At 32.9% G+C, this 19,725-nt stretch overlaps 1 protein-coding gene across 1 annotated transcript in view; it reads left to right on the forward strand.

The window, feature by feature from the left end:
* Positions 1 to 16,872, forward strand: part of LOC149806277 (winged helix repair factor 1-like) — a 33,095-nt gene extending 16,223 nt beyond the window's left edge. Inside the window, exons 7-8 of the mRNA XM_089951229.1 lie at positions 4,409 to 4,497; positions 7,318 to 16,872. Of these exons, the coding sequence (XP_089807355.1) occupies positions 4,409 to 4,497; positions 7,318 to 7,360 (132 nt within the window). The 3' untranslated portion in view covers positions 7,361 to 16,872. The remainder of the gene's footprint in view (positions 1 to 4,408; positions 4,498 to 7,317) is intronic.
* Positions 16,873 to 19,725: the final 2,853 nt, after the last annotated feature.

The following is a 19,725-nucleotide window of genomic DNA, read 5'->3' on the forward strand; positions in this document are numbered from 1 at the left end:
TTGAGATGTATTATATTGATATTGTTGTAACATTTACATTGTACTTCAATACCAAAAGTCTTAAATAATTAGTATTACTTTTGTCCCTAGATCAGCGAACTAGTAATGAAGTACATTATATGTAAATAAGTGCATGGAGTGAAATTTGCATGAGCTGTAAGACCAAATTGGTTATTTATTTTCCTGTTGATTTAATTTTGATCACTATGTGTTAAACATTTACATTTTATGTGGAAATATAATTTTTTATATTGACAACTAAGGACGATGCCAACTTCAACTCAGTAGAGGGTACCAGTCATATAGACAAGAAATGACAAATTCATTTCAGATGTTGGTACCAGTCATAGAGACAAGAAATGACAAATTCATTTCAGATGTTGGTACCAGTCATATAGACAAGAAATGACAAATTCATTTCAGATGTTGGTACCATTCATATAGACAAGAAATGACAAATTCATTTCAGATGTTGGTACCAGTCATATAGACAAGAAATGACAAATTCATTTCAGATGTTGGTACCAGTCATATAGACAAAAAATGACAAATTCATTTCAGATGTTGTTACTGGTCATGTAGACAAAAAAATGACATTCATTTCAGTGGATAGCATAAAGCTGATTTTCTTGAACAGTTCTTTTTATTGTTGCCACATATCAAGGTGACAACATAACATTTCTGGAGATCATTAATAACACTGAGGATAGAATAATATTGCATTAATAACACCTAGGATATAACTATATTACAATAATAACACCCATCATAGAACTATATTGCATTAATAACACCCAGGATAGAACTACATTGCATTAATAACACCCAGGATAGAACTTTATTACATTATTAACACCTATGATAGAAGTATATTGCATAATAACACCCAGGATAGAACTATATTGCATAATAACACCCAGCATAGAACTATATTGCATTAACAAAACCCAGCATAGAACTGTATTGCATTAATAGCACCCTGGACAGAATTATAAAGCAATATTAACTCCCAGAACAGAATTATACTTGAAAATTTCATTAATTAATAACAGCGAGGACATAATTGTGCCTTAAAATTACATTAATAACACCAAGGATAGAATTATACCTGAACAATTGCATTAATAACACTGAGGACATAATTATTCTTGAAAATTGCTTTAATTAATAACAGAGGTCAGAATTATACCTGAAAATTACATTAATGACACCAAGGATAGAATTATACTTGAAAAATTGCATTAATAGCACTGAGGATGTAATTGTACTTGAAAACTGCATTAATTAATAACACCAATGACAGAATTATACGTAAAAATTACATTAATAACTCCAAGGATATAATTAAACTTGAAAATTGCATTAATTAATAACACCGACAGAATTATACCTGAAAACTGCATTAATAACACTGAGGATGTAATTATACTTGAAAACTGCATTAATTAATAACACCAAGAATATAATTATACCTGAAAATTACATTAATTAATAACACTGACAGAATTTTACCTGAAAATTGCATTAATAACACTGAGGATGTAATTATACTTGAAAATTGCATTAATTAATAACACCAACGACAGAATTATACCTGAAAATTACATTAATATCACCGGGGATAGAATTATACCTTAAAATTACATTAATAGCACTGAGGACATAATTATACCTTAAAATTACATTAATAGCACTGAGGATAGAATTATACCTGAAATTTACATTAATATCACCAAGGACATAATTATACCTTAAAATTACATTAATATCACCAAGGATAGAATTATACCTTAAAATTACATTAATATCACCAAGGATAGAATTATACCTTAAAATTACATTAATAGCACTGAGGATAGAATTATACCTGAAAATTACATTAATATCGCCAAGGATAGAATTATACCTTAAAATTACATTAATATCACCGAGGATAGAGTTTTACCTTAAAATTACATTAATATCACCAAGGATAGAATTATACCTTAAAATTACATTAATATCACTGAGGACATAATTATACCTTAAAATTATATTAATATCACCAAGGATAGAATTATACCTTAAAATTACATTAATATCACCGAGGACATAATTATTACATTAATAGCACTGAGGACATAATTATACCTTTAAATTACATTAATAGCACTGAGGATAGAATTATACCTGAAAATTACATTAATATCACCAAGGATAGAATTATACCTTAAAATTACATTAATATCACCGAGGATAGAATTATACCTTAAAATTACATTAATATCACCAAGGATAGAATTATACCTTAAAATTACATTAATAGCACTGAGGATAGAATTATACCTGAAAATTACATTAATTAATAACACCAACGACAGAATTATACCTGAAAATTACATTAATATCACCAAGGATAGAATTATACCTTAAAATTACATTAATATCATCAAGGATAGAATTATACCTTAAAATTACATTAATAGCACTGAGGATAGAATTATACCTTAAAATTACATTAATAGCACTGAGGACATAATTATACCTGAAAATTACATTAATATCACCAAGGATAGAATTATAGCTGAAAATTACATTAATTAATAACACCGACAGAATTATACCTGAAAATTACATTAATATTACCTAAGATAGAATTATACCTGAAAATTGCATTAATAACACTGAAGACATAATTATTCTTGAAATTTAATTAATTAATAATACAGAGGACAGAATTGACAAAATTATACCTGAAAATTTCACTGAGACAAAATGTGAAGGAATTATTATTCCAATACTTTTCTTGAATGGTTCTTTTTGTACCAGAACATTTTATTTGTAATGATTTTAGAGTTGAGGCATTATTGAAAAAAGCATAGCAAAACAAAGTTATGTGGACATTTAATATATTGTTGGTTCATTTTAGAATGGTTTTGTGAAGTTGTATATAGATCACTTTTGAAATATTCTTTTGGCACTCAACTCTTATCATGTCTGTGATATAGTATTCAACATCTTTTGCCAAATCTAGCTTGTAGTACTAATAATAATTTCATCTGGATAATAAAATAGAGATCCACTTTGGATGTCAATGTTAGGTCAAGGGAGGTAATTTAGAAATAGGGTAAATGAGTAGACATTTTTGTCTTCCTCAGATATTATACTTTATTGTAATAATTAAAACAGCAGCAGAAAGGAAATCAGCACTATAATTCCTCAAATAATTTGTCATATATTAAAATAAATTTTCATGAACTTTTGGGGTCGTTCCATGCCTACTCCTGATTTCATATTATCATCCAGTTTTTGCATAGAGCTCCCAATTAATTTTTTTAAAAATTCAGTAAATAGATTATGTTTAAACATTATTCAAGTCAATATGTGAATGTTTCTAACCTTACAACACTACTAAAATCAGACTGTAAACCACAACAAACAATAAACCACAACATTGAAATTGTCAATCCCAAGAATCATCACTCTGATGCTATAGTATTTCCATTTCCACCAAAGAAACTTACATGAGTGAACACCTGGCATTACTGTACCATATATACAATGTTAGTTACCATCATTAAATTAAAAGAATGAATTAAGAAACATGCCATGCAGTTTATATGCCTGCAAAAAAATTATTCAGAATATATATTTTATTCAGTAAACAATGTAAATGCCTTTTGAAAGAAAATAAAAAAGGGATATAAAATCTGGGAAATAAGTTACATTTAGCTTGAGACTGCTTATTTAGGTACTGCTAGTTTCAACAAAATAGGGCATCGTTTATGTACAGCATGGTTTATTTGAATTATGTTGGAGGGCCAGTCCTTTTTACAAGATAATTGCAGTAATAAGGATGAACTGTTAATTAGTCATGCTGGCTTTCTTGCTTGTTTACTTAAGACTAATCTTTGGCTATTGTGCAGTTTGGCTACAGTTGACCAGAATATAAAAAGAGGGCATGTCCTGGGGAAAAAATAAGGCATGTCACAAGGAGAAACATCATGTTCTTTGAGAATTTCACATGTATTGGGCCCCGAAGATTGGTCAATATTTAGTGAAAATGAGTCTTAAAAAATACTGTGAAAAGCCTGATTTTAGGTCCCAATCTCCCTATTTTTTCTTTCAATCACCCTACCTGGCTTTTGAAAAGTTGACAGGTATGATAATTTTAGATTATTTAAAACAGTCTGTTCTTGCTAGTAAAAAGGACTATGAATAGCAATAACTCAAGAGTATTGTAAATTAGTATTACTTCAACCCTGCAAGCCATCATTGTTTTCATTACTTCAGTTTTAATTAGTTTGGCTTTTGTTCATCATTTTTATACTTTGGAGAGGTTAGGAAGATACGTTGTCCAACATATCTCTTCTGACTGGCTAGTATAAAAACATAACCATTGTAGAATAATTTGTAATGTTGCTTACAGGATCTTGAAATAAGAAACTGGCCTAAAACAGCACGGCTTGGATTGGCATATCACATTCATGATATTATTGGAGCTGATCTTGTTAAATGGTGAGTAGATTTTATTATTTGTCCGCTCTTATAAAATGTTAGTGGTATCATTTTAATGATTTCCTCTGTTTACTAATTTTTACATAAACATGGACATAGTTACTGATTACTGATGTGCAGGAAGCAGTTTTTATTCACCTGTTGTTAAGTCAGGGCTATTGGTGGCACTCTACAGTTTCACTTTTTGCACAGGTTAGATTTTTAAAGAAAAAAGAATTTCCCCACAGGTTACACTGGCTATTTAAAAAATACCTAGTATATCTTAGGTAATGTCCAAAGAACATTTAATTCCCTTTATTTCAGTGTCTGATTGATGTAATATGGGTTTTGGATTATATGGCTTGGCGTTACTTCAAATGTGCACGTTTCAAAAAACTGCTATCTCTACTTTGTCATTTTCACTTCCTGGACTTCAGAGGTAAATTTTAAAGTAAGAGCCAATGACCGTTTTACATTTGATATATTTGGAAAGTCATTCAATGCACTTTCAGATTCTGGTAATGTCTAGCCTGGGCAAGATCTTTTTCCCTATTTTAATAGTTGCTAAAGATGTGTACTTTAGACTTAATTCAGGCTGATTTTAGTAGTACAAGGGAACAGTCATTTTAGTTGATTTGTGTGCTTAAATCATTTAAAACTTCCAAAAGTACAATATCCAAAGACATTTCAGCCACAGTACATGAAAAAACATAGATGTATACTAACATTCTCTTCATTGTACGTGTTGCAAATGTAAATGACTTCACCTTACACCCACCAGTCAGAAGTTAAAGAAAGAGCCGATATACATTTTTTACTTTTTATATATTTGGCAATTCATTCATTGCATTTTCAAAAGCTGGTATTGTCAAGTTGGGCAAAAATTGTTTCCCTATTTTAATGGTTGCAAACAATAGAATACTTTAGACTAATTCAGGCTGATTTTTGTAGTACAAGAGAGCAGTCATTTTAGATGGCTGTGTGCTTAAATCATGCACATTTTCCACAAGTACAAAATCCAAAGAAATTTCAGCCACATTACATGAAAGAACATGGATATATACTTATATTCTCTCCATTGTGCATGTTTTAAATGTAAATGACTTCAACTTACACCCACCACTCTCTCAGAAATTAATATCTGTAGAGCACACCCATGATGCTCTGTGATTGCCCATCAAGCCCTTAATATTTGTTTGTCTGGTTCATAGCATTGTAATGGTTAGTAATTGTTATAAAACTTTGCAGTAATATATATCATGACTGGACAGTGTGTTGTATATCCTAGTCAGGGTCAAGATTACTTGATGAAAAATGTATAATTCTGCAACTTGTATCATTGACCATAGTGTAGCATCTGAACCACTATAGATATTGTAATGAAACTTTAGTGAATTATATGTCATGGATAGATGATATATTGCATTCCATAGCCATGCCCCCACCCCACCCCGCCTGCAGGTGAAGGTCATAATAGTGGATTAAAAACCTCAGTCTATCATTATCCAGAGATCAGCTTTTAAACCAGTCTAGATATTTTAATGAAACATTGACCAGTTAGTGAATTTGTTTTCTTTCTGTGGTATTAGTTTTCATGGTTTTCTGGATGATTCTGAGGTCATGTTGTTCTGGTGTAGTGTGTGGAGTGGCTTCTCTAGTAATGGCATGGCTAACTTAGCCACCAGATGGAAAACCTATTTCAGCTTTAATACAACAGCTGAGGCAGTTTTGATCAAACTTGGTAGGAAAATTTTGTATGACATGCTCTACCAGAATTGTGTTTGGGATGAATCCCCTTTCAATGGTCTGTATTCCAAAAGCAATCGTGTGGTTAATCTATGTTCATCTTCTTCAGAAAAACAACTGTTACAAGTTTTGTTCAAACTTGATAGGAATTTTTCTTAGGATATGCTGCATGAGATTTGTGTGCAGGGTAGCTTCTCTAGCAATGGTATGACTTCCATAGCAAGCATGCAAAAACGTCTTGTTTTCAACTTCTTCAGAATTTCTGACCCTGATCTGAATAAAACTTGGTCAAAACAATACTTAAAAGATGCTCTACCCAAAAGCATTTTAGTGTTGGCTCCTGCAGCATTAGTAAAGCCTCCACAATGACAATAAGAAAATCTGTATTAGACATCTCTAGCCTCCAGCATGACTCAGCCAATTTTTGTCAACACAGGTAGGAATGTTTCTTGGTGTATGCTGTGCCAGAATTGTTTGGGGTTGCTCCCCTAGTAGAATTGTGAGTCCCATAGCAACCAGGTAGAATGACTTAAGATGATACTCATTTCTCTTCTCGTTTAGCAATTGTTAGTAATATATATATTAAATTTACAACAGAACAACTTTTTTACCAAAACTGCCAGACCATATCAGACCAGATGTAAGTCCAAGCATGAACACCTTATACACTCATACAAAAGATGCCAGTGTACCTACTTGTTCAGCTGAAGTTACTCAGAGTAGAAACAGAGTTAAACAGTGTGCCAAATACCACCAGTTTCTAGCAAATAGCTGATATTTATCTTAAAATGAATAACTGCCTTATTACTACTAATCTGCTTTTCACTCCAGGTGAGTGATATGAAGCCCACTTGGGCCTCTTCTTGCAAGAAGTAATGAATATTGTTTAGTAGTATCCAACATGGAGTGTTGTGCAAAGAGATATTTGTGTATCAAATCTTTTCACCTTCGTCTTGCTTTCTGTGAAGGTTTGGCATTTTTTAAATCAATATTAAATGAGACACTTGGAGAGAAGTAAATGACTATTTTTATACAGCTGTCATTTTTTTTCTGTAACCTACATAATATTATTATTATTTTTTATTATTATTGCAGCATACAGACAACATCAGGACTATTATTAAGGCTAAAAGAGTAGGAAAGAAGTGCTTCACAATGTTGATTCATCAAGTAATGTTAGAGAAATTTTAATAACACTGAGTTACTGTTCAACACAAACAAACTTATGGCAAGGATACAGATATGGAAGACCGATAGATATAAAGTCTTTCATTTACTTAGAGACCTTGCTCATCCATAAAGGTTGCAGCAGTAAATAAGTTCTTCCAGAAAATGTGTTCAATTGTGATGTTAAAACTTGCATCAAAGTGTAAATACTATTTTTAATTCTAAGCTGGTATTTCTACCTATTTATTACATCAGTAATTTATGAGTTATATTGTTCTGTAATACTTAAATTGTCCTAATGCCAAATTATTTATGAAGTGTTCATGTAAGAGTCATGTATGATATATCCTTATGCCATCTGTGTTTAACTGACTGAAGACCAATTTGTAGATTAATATTTAATGACACATAAACCATCAGGGTCCATGCTGGATTCAGATTTTAAGGTGAAGTCAGACTCTTACCAGAATAGGGTTAAGTGATAGGATATAGGAATTAGTTCATGAACTGAGGTGAAGATTTATTATGTTCAACACAGTTTTTCGCCCAATAATATAAAAGCAAAAGAAGGATAAATTGAACTTGATGAAAATATTCTAAATTTTCTGTTTCATTCAGTAAAATAATTGTGACTGATTGTGCAAAAGATTTTAACACTGAAAATCGGCTATTAAAATAAAAGCGGTATACATAGCTGCCAACCGTCACGATTTTGGTGCGAGTTGCATGACTTTTTCAGCGATTCACAGATTCACGCTGCATGTAAAAAAATCACGAATTCCCCAATTCCCAATTATTTTTAATCTTTAATAAAATAACCAATTTCCTGTTAAGCGCTAGTCATGATATCAGCAGTTGCCTAAACAGTCTGGTACTACTAGTCGTAATATTAGTAGAACTATAGCTGAGTGGTACAGTTGGCCTGGTGGCAAGCATTTTAGCATATTTTAATCTATATGTATAAGAGTAGTTTTGTAAATGCTTTTGAGAGAGACTGGGGCCTAACCGGAATTTGGCTCTGCACATGCACCGCAAACACTGATTTCAGTTACCGTTTGGCACTGCATCTTAAAATGTCTTCACCAGCAAGGAAAAAGAAATGTATTGCACAAAAAGTGAAGTTTAGTTTGGAATATACCAAAAATTGTCCGTGCATTCAGTCATCAAACATCGATATACACCATGCTTTTTGCACGCAGTGTACCACAAATTTTAGCACTGGGCATGGTGGCAGAGACAATGTGAGGAAGCACATTGGTAGCAAAAAGCACATAGAGGTTGAGGAAATTAAGAACTCGCAGCAGATTTCAGCTCTGGATGGAAGACCTGCAAGCTGCCAATGCTGAAGCATTGTTGTGAGTTTTCTTGTTGAACACAATCTACCTTTATCAGCTGGAGACCAATGCTAAACATTTTTCAGAAAAATATTCCCAGACTCAAAGATCGCTTCACGAATTCATGTCAAAATTCATTAATATTTATCCCTATTTTCACTAATTGCGAGCCTGGAGGGTTGGCAGCTATGGATATGCTGTGGTATAATCCCTCTCCTTATTTTTACAATATAAAGTATGAAATAAACTTGCTTAATTTTATAGGATAACATGTGAAATAAACTTGTTTCCTGTCCTTATTTTTACAGGATGAAATATGAAATAAACTTGTTTACTTGTAATTGCAATCAGTCTGTAAGCCAAAAAAAAAGAAAGTTTCCTAGGTATGTATGGAATTTCACTAAATTCTTCAAGCTTCATGTGTGAATTAGTGGCATGAATCTCATTGATTTAGACATAATTGTAAATGTAAATGATCAATACTAGGACATTAGAGTTGATATTGTATTCAGAACATGAAAACGTTTGATGGCTAAGAGGGTGTGTGAAAACTCTGTTGAAGGAGTATGGAAAATCCGATTATGGTTACTAGTAAATAATTTTCATGTCTTTGTATGAAAACATCAGTATTATAATATAATGCCATTTCAGGTATTGTATGAATTGTTGTTGGCATTTATGCCATTTCAGTTATTTAATGCATTGTTTTGTGCATTTTAGTCTGTGTTTCTATTGTTTCAGTACTGTTATATTTAATTTTCTTTATGTTTTTGAAACAGTACAGACATATTGAAATGTCCTTGATATTACAGTTATAGTGTTCAAATTTGTTCCATGAGACATTTCTTTTAGTCATTTAGTCAACATTAGTGTAATTCAGGTACAATTTATTTACTGAAGAACCATGTGGACTCCATGGTTTTACATTTTGATATAATGACGATAACAATCGGTGACTTAAACTACTAATTTTAGACTGGTTTGATATGTCCTTTGGTCTTTGAATTGGCAAGATTCTACAATATTATTTGTGTTTGGGACACCAATTACTGTAAACTACTATTCATTTTTGTATCAGCATGTCTGTTTAGACTACTGTAGTGCATTATGTGTTTCTGTGTCTGTCACAGTCAGCTGCTTGTTGAATGTGCTTTGAGTGTCTGTTACCATAAACTACTGGACAGTATTGTATTTGTTTTGAGTGTCTGTTACAGTAAACTATTGGACAGTATTGTATGTATTTTGAGTGTCTGTTAGAGTACTGTACAGTATTGTATGTGTTTGGGTATATGTTAATGTAAATTGCTGTACAGTAATGTATGTGTTTGGGTGTCTATTAATGTAAAATACTGTACAGTATTGTATGTGTTAGTGTCTGCTGTTGTACAGTGCTGTAGAGTATTTGAGTGTCTGTTAGACTACTGTAAAATATTATATGTGTTATGCTGTCTCTTACTGTAAACTTCTGTACTGTAATGTGTAACGTATCTGTTTTAGTGTCTGTTAGACTGCTGAACAGTATTGTATTTGTTTGAGTGTTGTTATATTACTGTACAGTATTGTATTTGTTTGAGCATCTGTTGCTGTACACTACAGTATAGCATCATGTGTTTGGGTGTCTATTGCTATAAATTACTATACAGAGTTATGTGTGTATTATTACTGCAAAAACTTCAATATGGTATTGTATGTGTATGGCTACGTGTTATTGTGAACTATTGTCCAGCACTATATATGTATTTAGGTGTCTGTTATGGTAAACTACAGTGAAGCTATTTATCGTTATGGATATCAGTTTTTGAAAACATGACAAGTTTGTGGGTACCTAAATGTGAGGGCTGGGAAGGGGAATCCTATTTCTTCAATAGAAATGATCTTTGTTTACTGGGTGTTAAGAAATTTTGTGGTTTATAGGAAACATAAAATCCACAAAAATTTGGTTGGACATTATTCCAAATGGCTGCTCATTTTAATTCTTAATCATCACCAATTTTTGCTTTATGAATTTTTATATACATGATTGATTTCTTCACCGATTATGATATTATTTGAAGTTTTTTTTTTTTGTTTCAACGTTATTGACTACATGGTCTGTAGATATCCCAGTGAATTATTGGGATGGTATCATCTCTTGACCTATTGTATAACATTTATTCATTACTTATTTTCTATATTGTATGAGGATATTGAAATAATACAGGTTATTCTCAGTAGTGTATGAAAAGAAACATGTAGTTCTCATTTTCAGTTGGTAATCTCAGGAATGAAACTTAAAATTTCATAAAGTTATTTGTCTCCGATTCACAATTAATCAGCTTTTCTACAAAGAATAACTTTGATTGCATTAATCTATTATAAAGAAAGATGATATTAATTTCTTTTTATGTGCTTCTTTTGCTAGATAAAGTATGGAAACCTTATCCTTCCATTGCCTTCTGACCGTAAAGACAACTGCAAAATTAGAAATTCTTGTGGGGACTAATTGAATATATCAGTTGATATTTTGATCTGTGAAGCAGAGATAAAATACTCTACAAACGTTTCTGATTTTGTAGTATATCTGGAAAGAAGCATACGTTTAATTTAAACCAAAAATGATCTTGTGAGTAAAATATCAATTTTTTCACCATTGCAGAATATTAAACTCTTCATAGATGTACTGTGAACAGAAAGAATCTTTCATGAAGAAAATCTGTTAGAATCGAAATAAAGATGGTTATGCACAAACATTGGAACATGAAGAAATGGGTAATCTCATGCCAGGGGTTTTCACAGAATTACAGTTTTCCAATCTTTTGAATAGACTACTATAAATAATCACAGTTGTTATAATTAGAAGACCACTTTTGTCACAGCCTAAGTTTATTAAGTTTTACAGTATATTTAGGAAGACCAGTTTTCTCACAACCAGGTTTTCATCAGTTTTACAGCCATTTCTTAAGTTTGTGTGGGTGTTACAATGGCAAGGAATACAGAACATAATATGAATTTGTCTTGGACAGAAACAATCTGTTAGTTTGAGCACAACTCATGTGGATACCATTGGTTAGTTTGAGCACATCTTTTGCGGATACCATTTATTTGAGAACACCTCTTGTGGATACTATGTTAGCTTGAGCACACCCCTCTTGTGGACATCTTTTGTTTGAACACACCTGTTATGGATAGCATTTGTTTGAACATGTCTCTTGTGGACATCTTTTGTTTGAACACACCTGTTATGGATAGCATTTGTTTGAACATGTCTCTTGTGGATATCATTTGTTTGAAAGAAAATGTTAGAAGTTGTAAATAATGTAAAAAGATGAATTTACATCATTAATATATGCTCACAAAATATTGGATTTGCTGTTCATATTCAGTACTGTTCATTGATTATTAATCATTTTTACCCCTTCTAAAAAAAAATTTCTTTCTGAAAAGTTTGCTGCAACTTGCTATGTGTTTTTGTAGGGATTTTAAATATCTCTATACCTTTTCCATATGCAAACAAAATGGGCCTTACTAGGCACATATATCTGTTTAAATCTTGCATACTGGTTCCCTCAAAAAGTATTTTAACAGGGTTCCCGCACAGTTCTGGAATTCTAGAAAGGTTTAAATTTTGAAAACTGCTTTCCACGTCTTGAAAATGTCTGGTGATGTGACTGATTCTTTGTGTTTGGGAGAAGTTTGTGTGTAGAGATTCAGAGCTCTTTGGGAGGTTAGGCAATTTTTATTTTTCGATATGGAAAAAGTCGGGAATGTTTTTTTAAATTTGTTGAAGGAACCCTGTTTAAGTGTGACAATGAAGGTTAGTTTTGTTGTTTTTGTCTTTCTAAGCTTTTGATTAAGGCATAGCTTACATGTATATTATTTTAAGGTCTTGTATGTGCAAGCATACTGCCACATATAGACACTGAGAGACCACATACACACTGCCACATATAGACAGTCTGAGAGACCACACATACACTACCACATATGGACACTTTGAGAGACCACATACACACTGCCACATATAGACACAGAGACCACAGGCACACTGCCACATATAGACATGATGAAAGGCCACACACACACACTGCCATATATAAGCAGAGACCACAGACACACTGCCACATATACACACAGATACACTGTCACATATAGACACAAAGACCACGCACACTTCACATATAGACACAGAGACCACACAAACACTGCCACATATAGACACAGACCACACACATGGCCACATATAGGCACAAAGACCACATGCACACTGCCACAGATAGACACAGAGACCACAGACACACTGCCACATATAGACAAAGAGATCACAGACACACTGCCACATATAGACATGGAGACCACATACAGACACATAGAGCACAGATAGACGGAGACCACAGACACACTGCCAGACAAAGAGAACACATTCACATTCCCACATAAAAACATGGAGACCACATACAGACACATAGACCACAGACACACTGCCACATATAGACAGAGACTACAAACACTGCCACATATAGACAGAGACCACAAACACACTGCCACATATAGACACAGAGGCAAAACACACACTGCCACATAGACGCTGTGAGAGACCAAACACTGCCACATATTGATACTGAGAGAGACCACAGACACACTTCCACATAAACACTGCCACATATAGACACTGTGTGAGACTGACGTTTGAATAACATCACAATTAATTGCATCTAAGATGTGAAAATCTTGCTAAACTTTAACGTTTTTGAATCAGTGCAGGCATAATGGCACATACATAAGGATTGAATGCCAATTTTTATGGCCCATGTACACATTATTTCCAAAAATGGTAGAAGTTACCCATTTTGCTCATGGACAGTCTAGTTACTGTGAACTGCCATTTCAGTTGAAAAGTGATAGTTATCAAGGGATGCTGAATTTGGATGTACTACCAGTTAAGTTTTCTCATCATATTAATACGTCTAGTCACATTAGGTTGAATGTGATTAGACATTTGTTTCAGTAAAAACTTTCAGTCCTAATTCAACCAACTAAGACATTCCTCTTATACCATTGCTCTTCAAGGAACTAAAATGCTTTTCATTAGAATTTGAAAACTGCAACCACTAGATTATACCTGAATTTACTCAGTAAGGAATACACAGATACAGAAAATTGAGTTGAAGCTCTGCAACAGTTTCGATATGGACTGCCCACTTTGTGAGGTATTCTTGAAAATGTGGCCTCCATTTTTCATGTGGGTAATGTCAGAACAGAATTCACAGAACTAGAAATGATTGTTATGACAGCAGAATTCGACCATCCCACCCCATCATGCACATCTGGTTTATGTCATGTATTGGCAGACTGTAGTCATATAATGCTCCAGCAGATTGAAATCTACGCCTTTTTGTTCTATTTATGAATTTTGATTGATTGACATAAACAATAATAAAAGTAATGCCAGCTCATCATACATAATGTTCAGCTGTATGTTGACTCACAATTCCTTGCTATATTTTCAAAGAAAATTCAGCACTGGATGTGTTTTTGTAAATTCTTAATTTCAGTTGTACTTTCATGTGACAGCAAAGTTCAGACATTCAGTTCAGTCTCAGAACTAAAGAGTGGATATAAGAGTGACTGTATGGTGGAAATTCAGCCTGGTTATTTTTTTATGGCAAGTGTAAAAAGAAGAGTTAATATATGAGGTAAAAGAAGAAAATATGGATTTTATTTTCATAGTTTAAAACCAATTAGTAAAAGGGATATATTAGAACACTCTTGCCAAGCTTTCATATTTAGTTACTATGCTGATGCCATATTCAGTGGCCCCAACTATAACTAGATTGGTCCCCCTTTTTTCTAGATTGAACCCTTTTTCAACTCGAATGGGAGACTAACCATATTTACTTGATTCTCGAGGCAATCCTGTCACAAAAGTGAAGAATGCATGGTAATTATTCAGTTATCATATTTTGAGAAGATTAGATGGGTTTTCACACATTGAGGAATTATGAGTGTTTGAATAATTAGCAAAACATAATCATGGAATAATTTAAATAATTTATAAAAACCTCAATTTAAGAAGGTGCAACAAGAAATAATTATGGAAACCTCATAAAGTGAGGTGCAACATGAAGTGATTATGGAAACATTAAAATGTGCAGCATGGAATAATTATGAAAATATCACTTTCAAATGTGCAGCATGGAATAATTATGGAAATATCACTTTCAGATGTGCAGCATGGAATAATTATGGAAATATCACTTTCAGGTGTGCAGCATGGAATAATTATGGAAATATCACTTTCAAATATGCAGCATGGAATAATTATGGAAATATCACTTTCAAATGTGAAACATGCTGAGATAGCATATGCATTTTGGAAGCTTATATATATATATATATATATATATATATATATATATATATATATATATATATATATATATATATATATATAAGAAATCTTTAAATAATCTGCATAATTGGATGGGGATGTGCATGAAATTGCAAACAAATCTTGATGTCAACCTTTGTTTTCTAATGTTTGGAAAGTAGCAGCATATTTTAACTGATCAATAACATTGTCAACTTTTCCTGGTCTGTCAAACAGTATTGTTTACAAACCTAACTGCAGGCATTTTACAGTGTACGGTTCATTACAGAAGGTGCTTGAACATTTTTGACCATCTTTTGCCTTCATATGATACAATATTTGAAATCCTACAGCATGGGAGACAAAGCCAGATATTATTTGAACAAGGCCAATGATATTAATCAGTGGATTCATTGCTAAGCACTTTCATGTTAGAATTAGAAATTTTGAGTGTGTGTGAGTGTGTGTTTTTGGAATTTTAATGTAGCTTTAACAATTGGAGTCATATTGCTACAGTGTCTGCAGTGTGGTAGTTTATAGTAATATCTTGCACTGGGGCATCAGGCCGAAGACATGTGGCATCATGTCCCATCCAGAGACAGTATCATGACACCAGGCTGAACAGTTCTAACACCTGCTTCTTGATGTTGAGTGCCAAGTGAGGTAGCTGCTAGTACCATTTATAAGTCTTTGGTATGACTAGGGTTTGAACCCCAACCTCCCTCATCCAAGGCAGATGCTCTAACAACTTAGGCCACTGGAGTGGTCTGAAATTTTAAAGTTCTTTATTGAAAGCTTAAAAAAATCAATGTAAGTTGTTTATTCATAGCTGTTTACATATGTATGTGACTTACAAGAAAAGATAATCTTCAAATTTGGAAATGTAAAAGAACATGGAATTTTAATTTCACATGAAACATGTTTTAAAATGTTCTTTTAGAAAAAAAAAGTAGAAAATAGTAAGTTTTAAACTTGAATAGTTTTGGTCCTGACAATATTTAGAAGCATTGGGACAGTATACCTATTTAGCTGTTTTGGTGAAGTCTATGTATTTAGACAATTTATTACAGTGTATGCATTTAGATTATTTGGTACAGTGTATGTATTAGATGATTTGGTACAGTGTAGGTATTTTGACAATTTGGTACGGTTTATGTATTTAGGCAATTTCGTACAGTGTATGTGTTTAGACAATATGGTACAGTGTATGTATTTAAATGATTTGGTACAGTGTATGCATTTTGACAGTTTGGTACAGTGTATGTATTTAATTGATTTGGCACAGTGTATGTATTTAGACAATTTGGTACAGTGTATGTATTTAGATGATTTGGTACAGTGTATGTATTTAGATAATTTGGTACATGTATCTATTTAAATAATTTCATACTGTGCATTTACAGTGTAATTATTTAGACAATTTGGTGCAGTGTATATATTTAGAGATTTTGGTGCATTGTTTGTATCTAGACAATTTGCTACAGTGTATGTATCTCAGTGATTTGCTACAGTGTATGTATTTATAGGATTCAGTACGGTTCATGCATTTAGAGGCTTTGGCAGATTGCATATTTTTTATGTGAGTATAATTATAAACCACAGTAATGTAAATTAAATCTCATTGTATGTTAACTATTTCAGTAATATTAAATGATATTGTTTGAAAAACATTGAACAAGAGTGAATTGCAAGAATGTTGTATCAGCATGTGATATGGTAAATTTATTTGTTATTTATGAGAGTGAATAGGGATGACAACAAATGGATAGGTTGATCAATTAAATAAATTATCAAAATTTTTAATTCTTTCTTTTTGTTTTCCCCTATTTAAACTGAAATGGTACAACATATTCTATATGCGTACCTTCTCAACATATTTTGTATCATGTATTTCCAGTGTATAAGAAGGTATCAATAACATATCTGTACTCATTGTCTACATACTAGTCAGAAAAATAATCAGGCCTGTGTTTTTCTGCATTTTGAAACTAGGCTAGATTTCATAGGAATTCAAATTTTCATTTGATCTCATGCGATGGTTATGAAGAAGCAAATGATAATAATAATGCTTAACTTATAGTGGGTGACTCATTTAGTCATGGTCTATTCTCCCTTGAGGCCCTGGAAAGAAAAGCATAACATTTTGCATGATGATCTCAACTGTATGTTCTGATATATAAAAAATCTTACATGCTTTATTTAGACATGTTGAAGACAACAAGGAAGGTGTCTGGTTTGGAAGGCTATCCTGGAGGTCAGATTCCCTTCATCAAGGAAAGTGTCTGGATTGGAACTGAATCCTGGAGTTCTGATTCCTTTCTTGAAGGTTCCACAAATGTCTATACAGTATTTGTCCCTTGATAAGGTGTGGGCAAGCCAGATACATTTTTTATAGCAAGTTGCAGTGAACTTACTCTCAGAAGAAAAAAAATATCTTTATGAAATATTTGCCAATGTTGTAAATCAAGAGGATGGGGCTTTTTATCATGCATCAAAATTATCATTGGGATAAGTATGGGATTTTATCATTCTTATCACATGTATAATTACCCTGTCAACCTTCCTCCCTATTTTGACCTCAGAAGGAGATGAGTATAAACTTAAAATATATGGCGGAGAGAATACACTAAATCCTCACATGGTATGACTATCAGCACTCACCTGGTATGGTTCTTGGCACTCACAGGGCATGGCTCTCATTACTCACATGGAATGGCTCTTTGCACTCGCATGGTATGGCTCTCACCACTCGCATGGTTTGGCTATTGGCACTCACATGGTATGTTGTTGTTGTTGTGGGGTTTAACGCCATTTTTCAGCACACGATAGGCTATACATGGCGGCCAGTATTAATGGTGGAGGAAGAACCCAGGAAAACCCCGGAAAGAACCACCGACCCACGAGAAGCTACTGGCAAGCTTTCTCACATACCCACATTGGCTGAATCTTAGACTCGAACCGCCGCAGACAGAGGTGAGATGGCAGTGATCCGTAACGAAGAGCGCTTTAGACCACTCGGCCACTCGGGGCCCCCTCACATGGTATGACTCACTACTCAAATAGTATGGCTCTGATCACTCACATGGTATGGCTATCATCACTCTGGTTACTATTGATATGCCTCCAACAAAAAATTCAGTTGGTGTGCACTTTAATAGTTACTGTGGGTCTAGCATAATTTATTTTAATTCTGTTGCTTGGTATATAACTGCTCAACAGGCTGGGCTTTATTTTTGGAGCAGCTCGCACATGCACTTACAACCAATGACCAATTTTTTAATACTGGTACAACTGTCATACAATTAATGATGTCTGAAACGATGGTTCTAGTTTTGCCCCGAAGCTGGTTAACAAGTGTGTCATGGTTTAATAACGGACAAGATTTTTCATATTTTGGTTGAGGTAATGTTAGTGCAACATAATCAACAAAGAGTGCAGCCAGGATAGATTTTCTGGCGAATGCCACGTCATCGTTGCAGAAACAATCATTAAGTGCTTATATGCCAGTCTTTGCAATGTGCGACCAGGTGTTTTCATCCGTTAATGCTATAACGTCAAGCTGGACTATTGGTACATCAGGGTGGTCCCATCTTGAATGAAACAGTGGTTGTCGTCCATCCTCTCAGGTTAAATAACAGCTTTAGGCAGTCGTGCAAGTGTGTATGAGTCAATATGATAGGTACATTTTATTACGACTCTATGGTCTTAAACTAAATACCAGAAAAGAGCAAAAACCAAAAAGTTTTATAAAAATCTAACAAATAGTTTGTTTCAGAATACAGAGTGAAAATTTTCAAAGAAATTTAAGTATTGTGAAATAAATCCCAAATAGTCATAACAGTTGTATCAAAAGTCCAAATGTATAATGTATAACTCAATCCCAATGGTATTCCAAACAAGTTCCAACTGGTTTATATTCAAGTCTCAAACGTGGTAATGTGTCATTGACCTGAAATGTGTTGATTTGCTAAGTCTTTTTGATGTATCACAGTAATATAATACAAAAATGTTTTTGTCTGAATACACTATAATTCCAAATCAATATTCAAATCAAGAGTATTATAGACGAGCACTTTGTATTTCCATTGAATAGTAATTTTAATAAAAAGTCCACCAACTGACATACTCAAGGCAACAGTAAGACTGCTTCTGCCTCAGCTGTTAAATTCAAGAACTAGTAATTTCTCAAGTAAACAAGATTTGAAAAACTGACAGAAAGGTAGAACCAGGATGAGGGTCAATAGTTAATTTTAAAAAAATCTTAGTTGTCAACAAAATAAAATCCTTTACTAAAGTTGTAATAAGGAATGTGTTAAACATCAGGTAGACCAGGTATTTATAATGGGGAAATTCCAATATCCTGAACCCAGACCCAAATAAACATGTTTACCTCTAGTAATAATGATCTAATATTTAACTCACACTCAGATAAATATTAAGTATGTATTATTTGTTTACAAAATAAGAGTTGCTGGTCAGGTACGTAGTGAACTTGATTTTGGACAAGGTAAAATCCAAAATAAAATTGTACATATAATTATGGAGAAAAAAATTAACAAATACAAATTAAATATACATAAAATATTTATACACTAAAATATACATGAAGCAATATAATACTCTATGCATATGAAAGTGCATCTGCAATTAGTTTAT

This window comes from Sinohyriopsis cumingii, chromosome 2 (genome assembly GCF_028554795.1).
Source record: "Sinohyriopsis cumingii isolate HCF-2022 chromosome 2, ASM2855479v2, whole genome shotgun sequence".
NCBI classification, from domain to species: Eukaryota; Metazoa; Mollusca; class Bivalvia; order Unionida; family Unionidae; genus Sinohyriopsis; species Sinohyriopsis cumingii.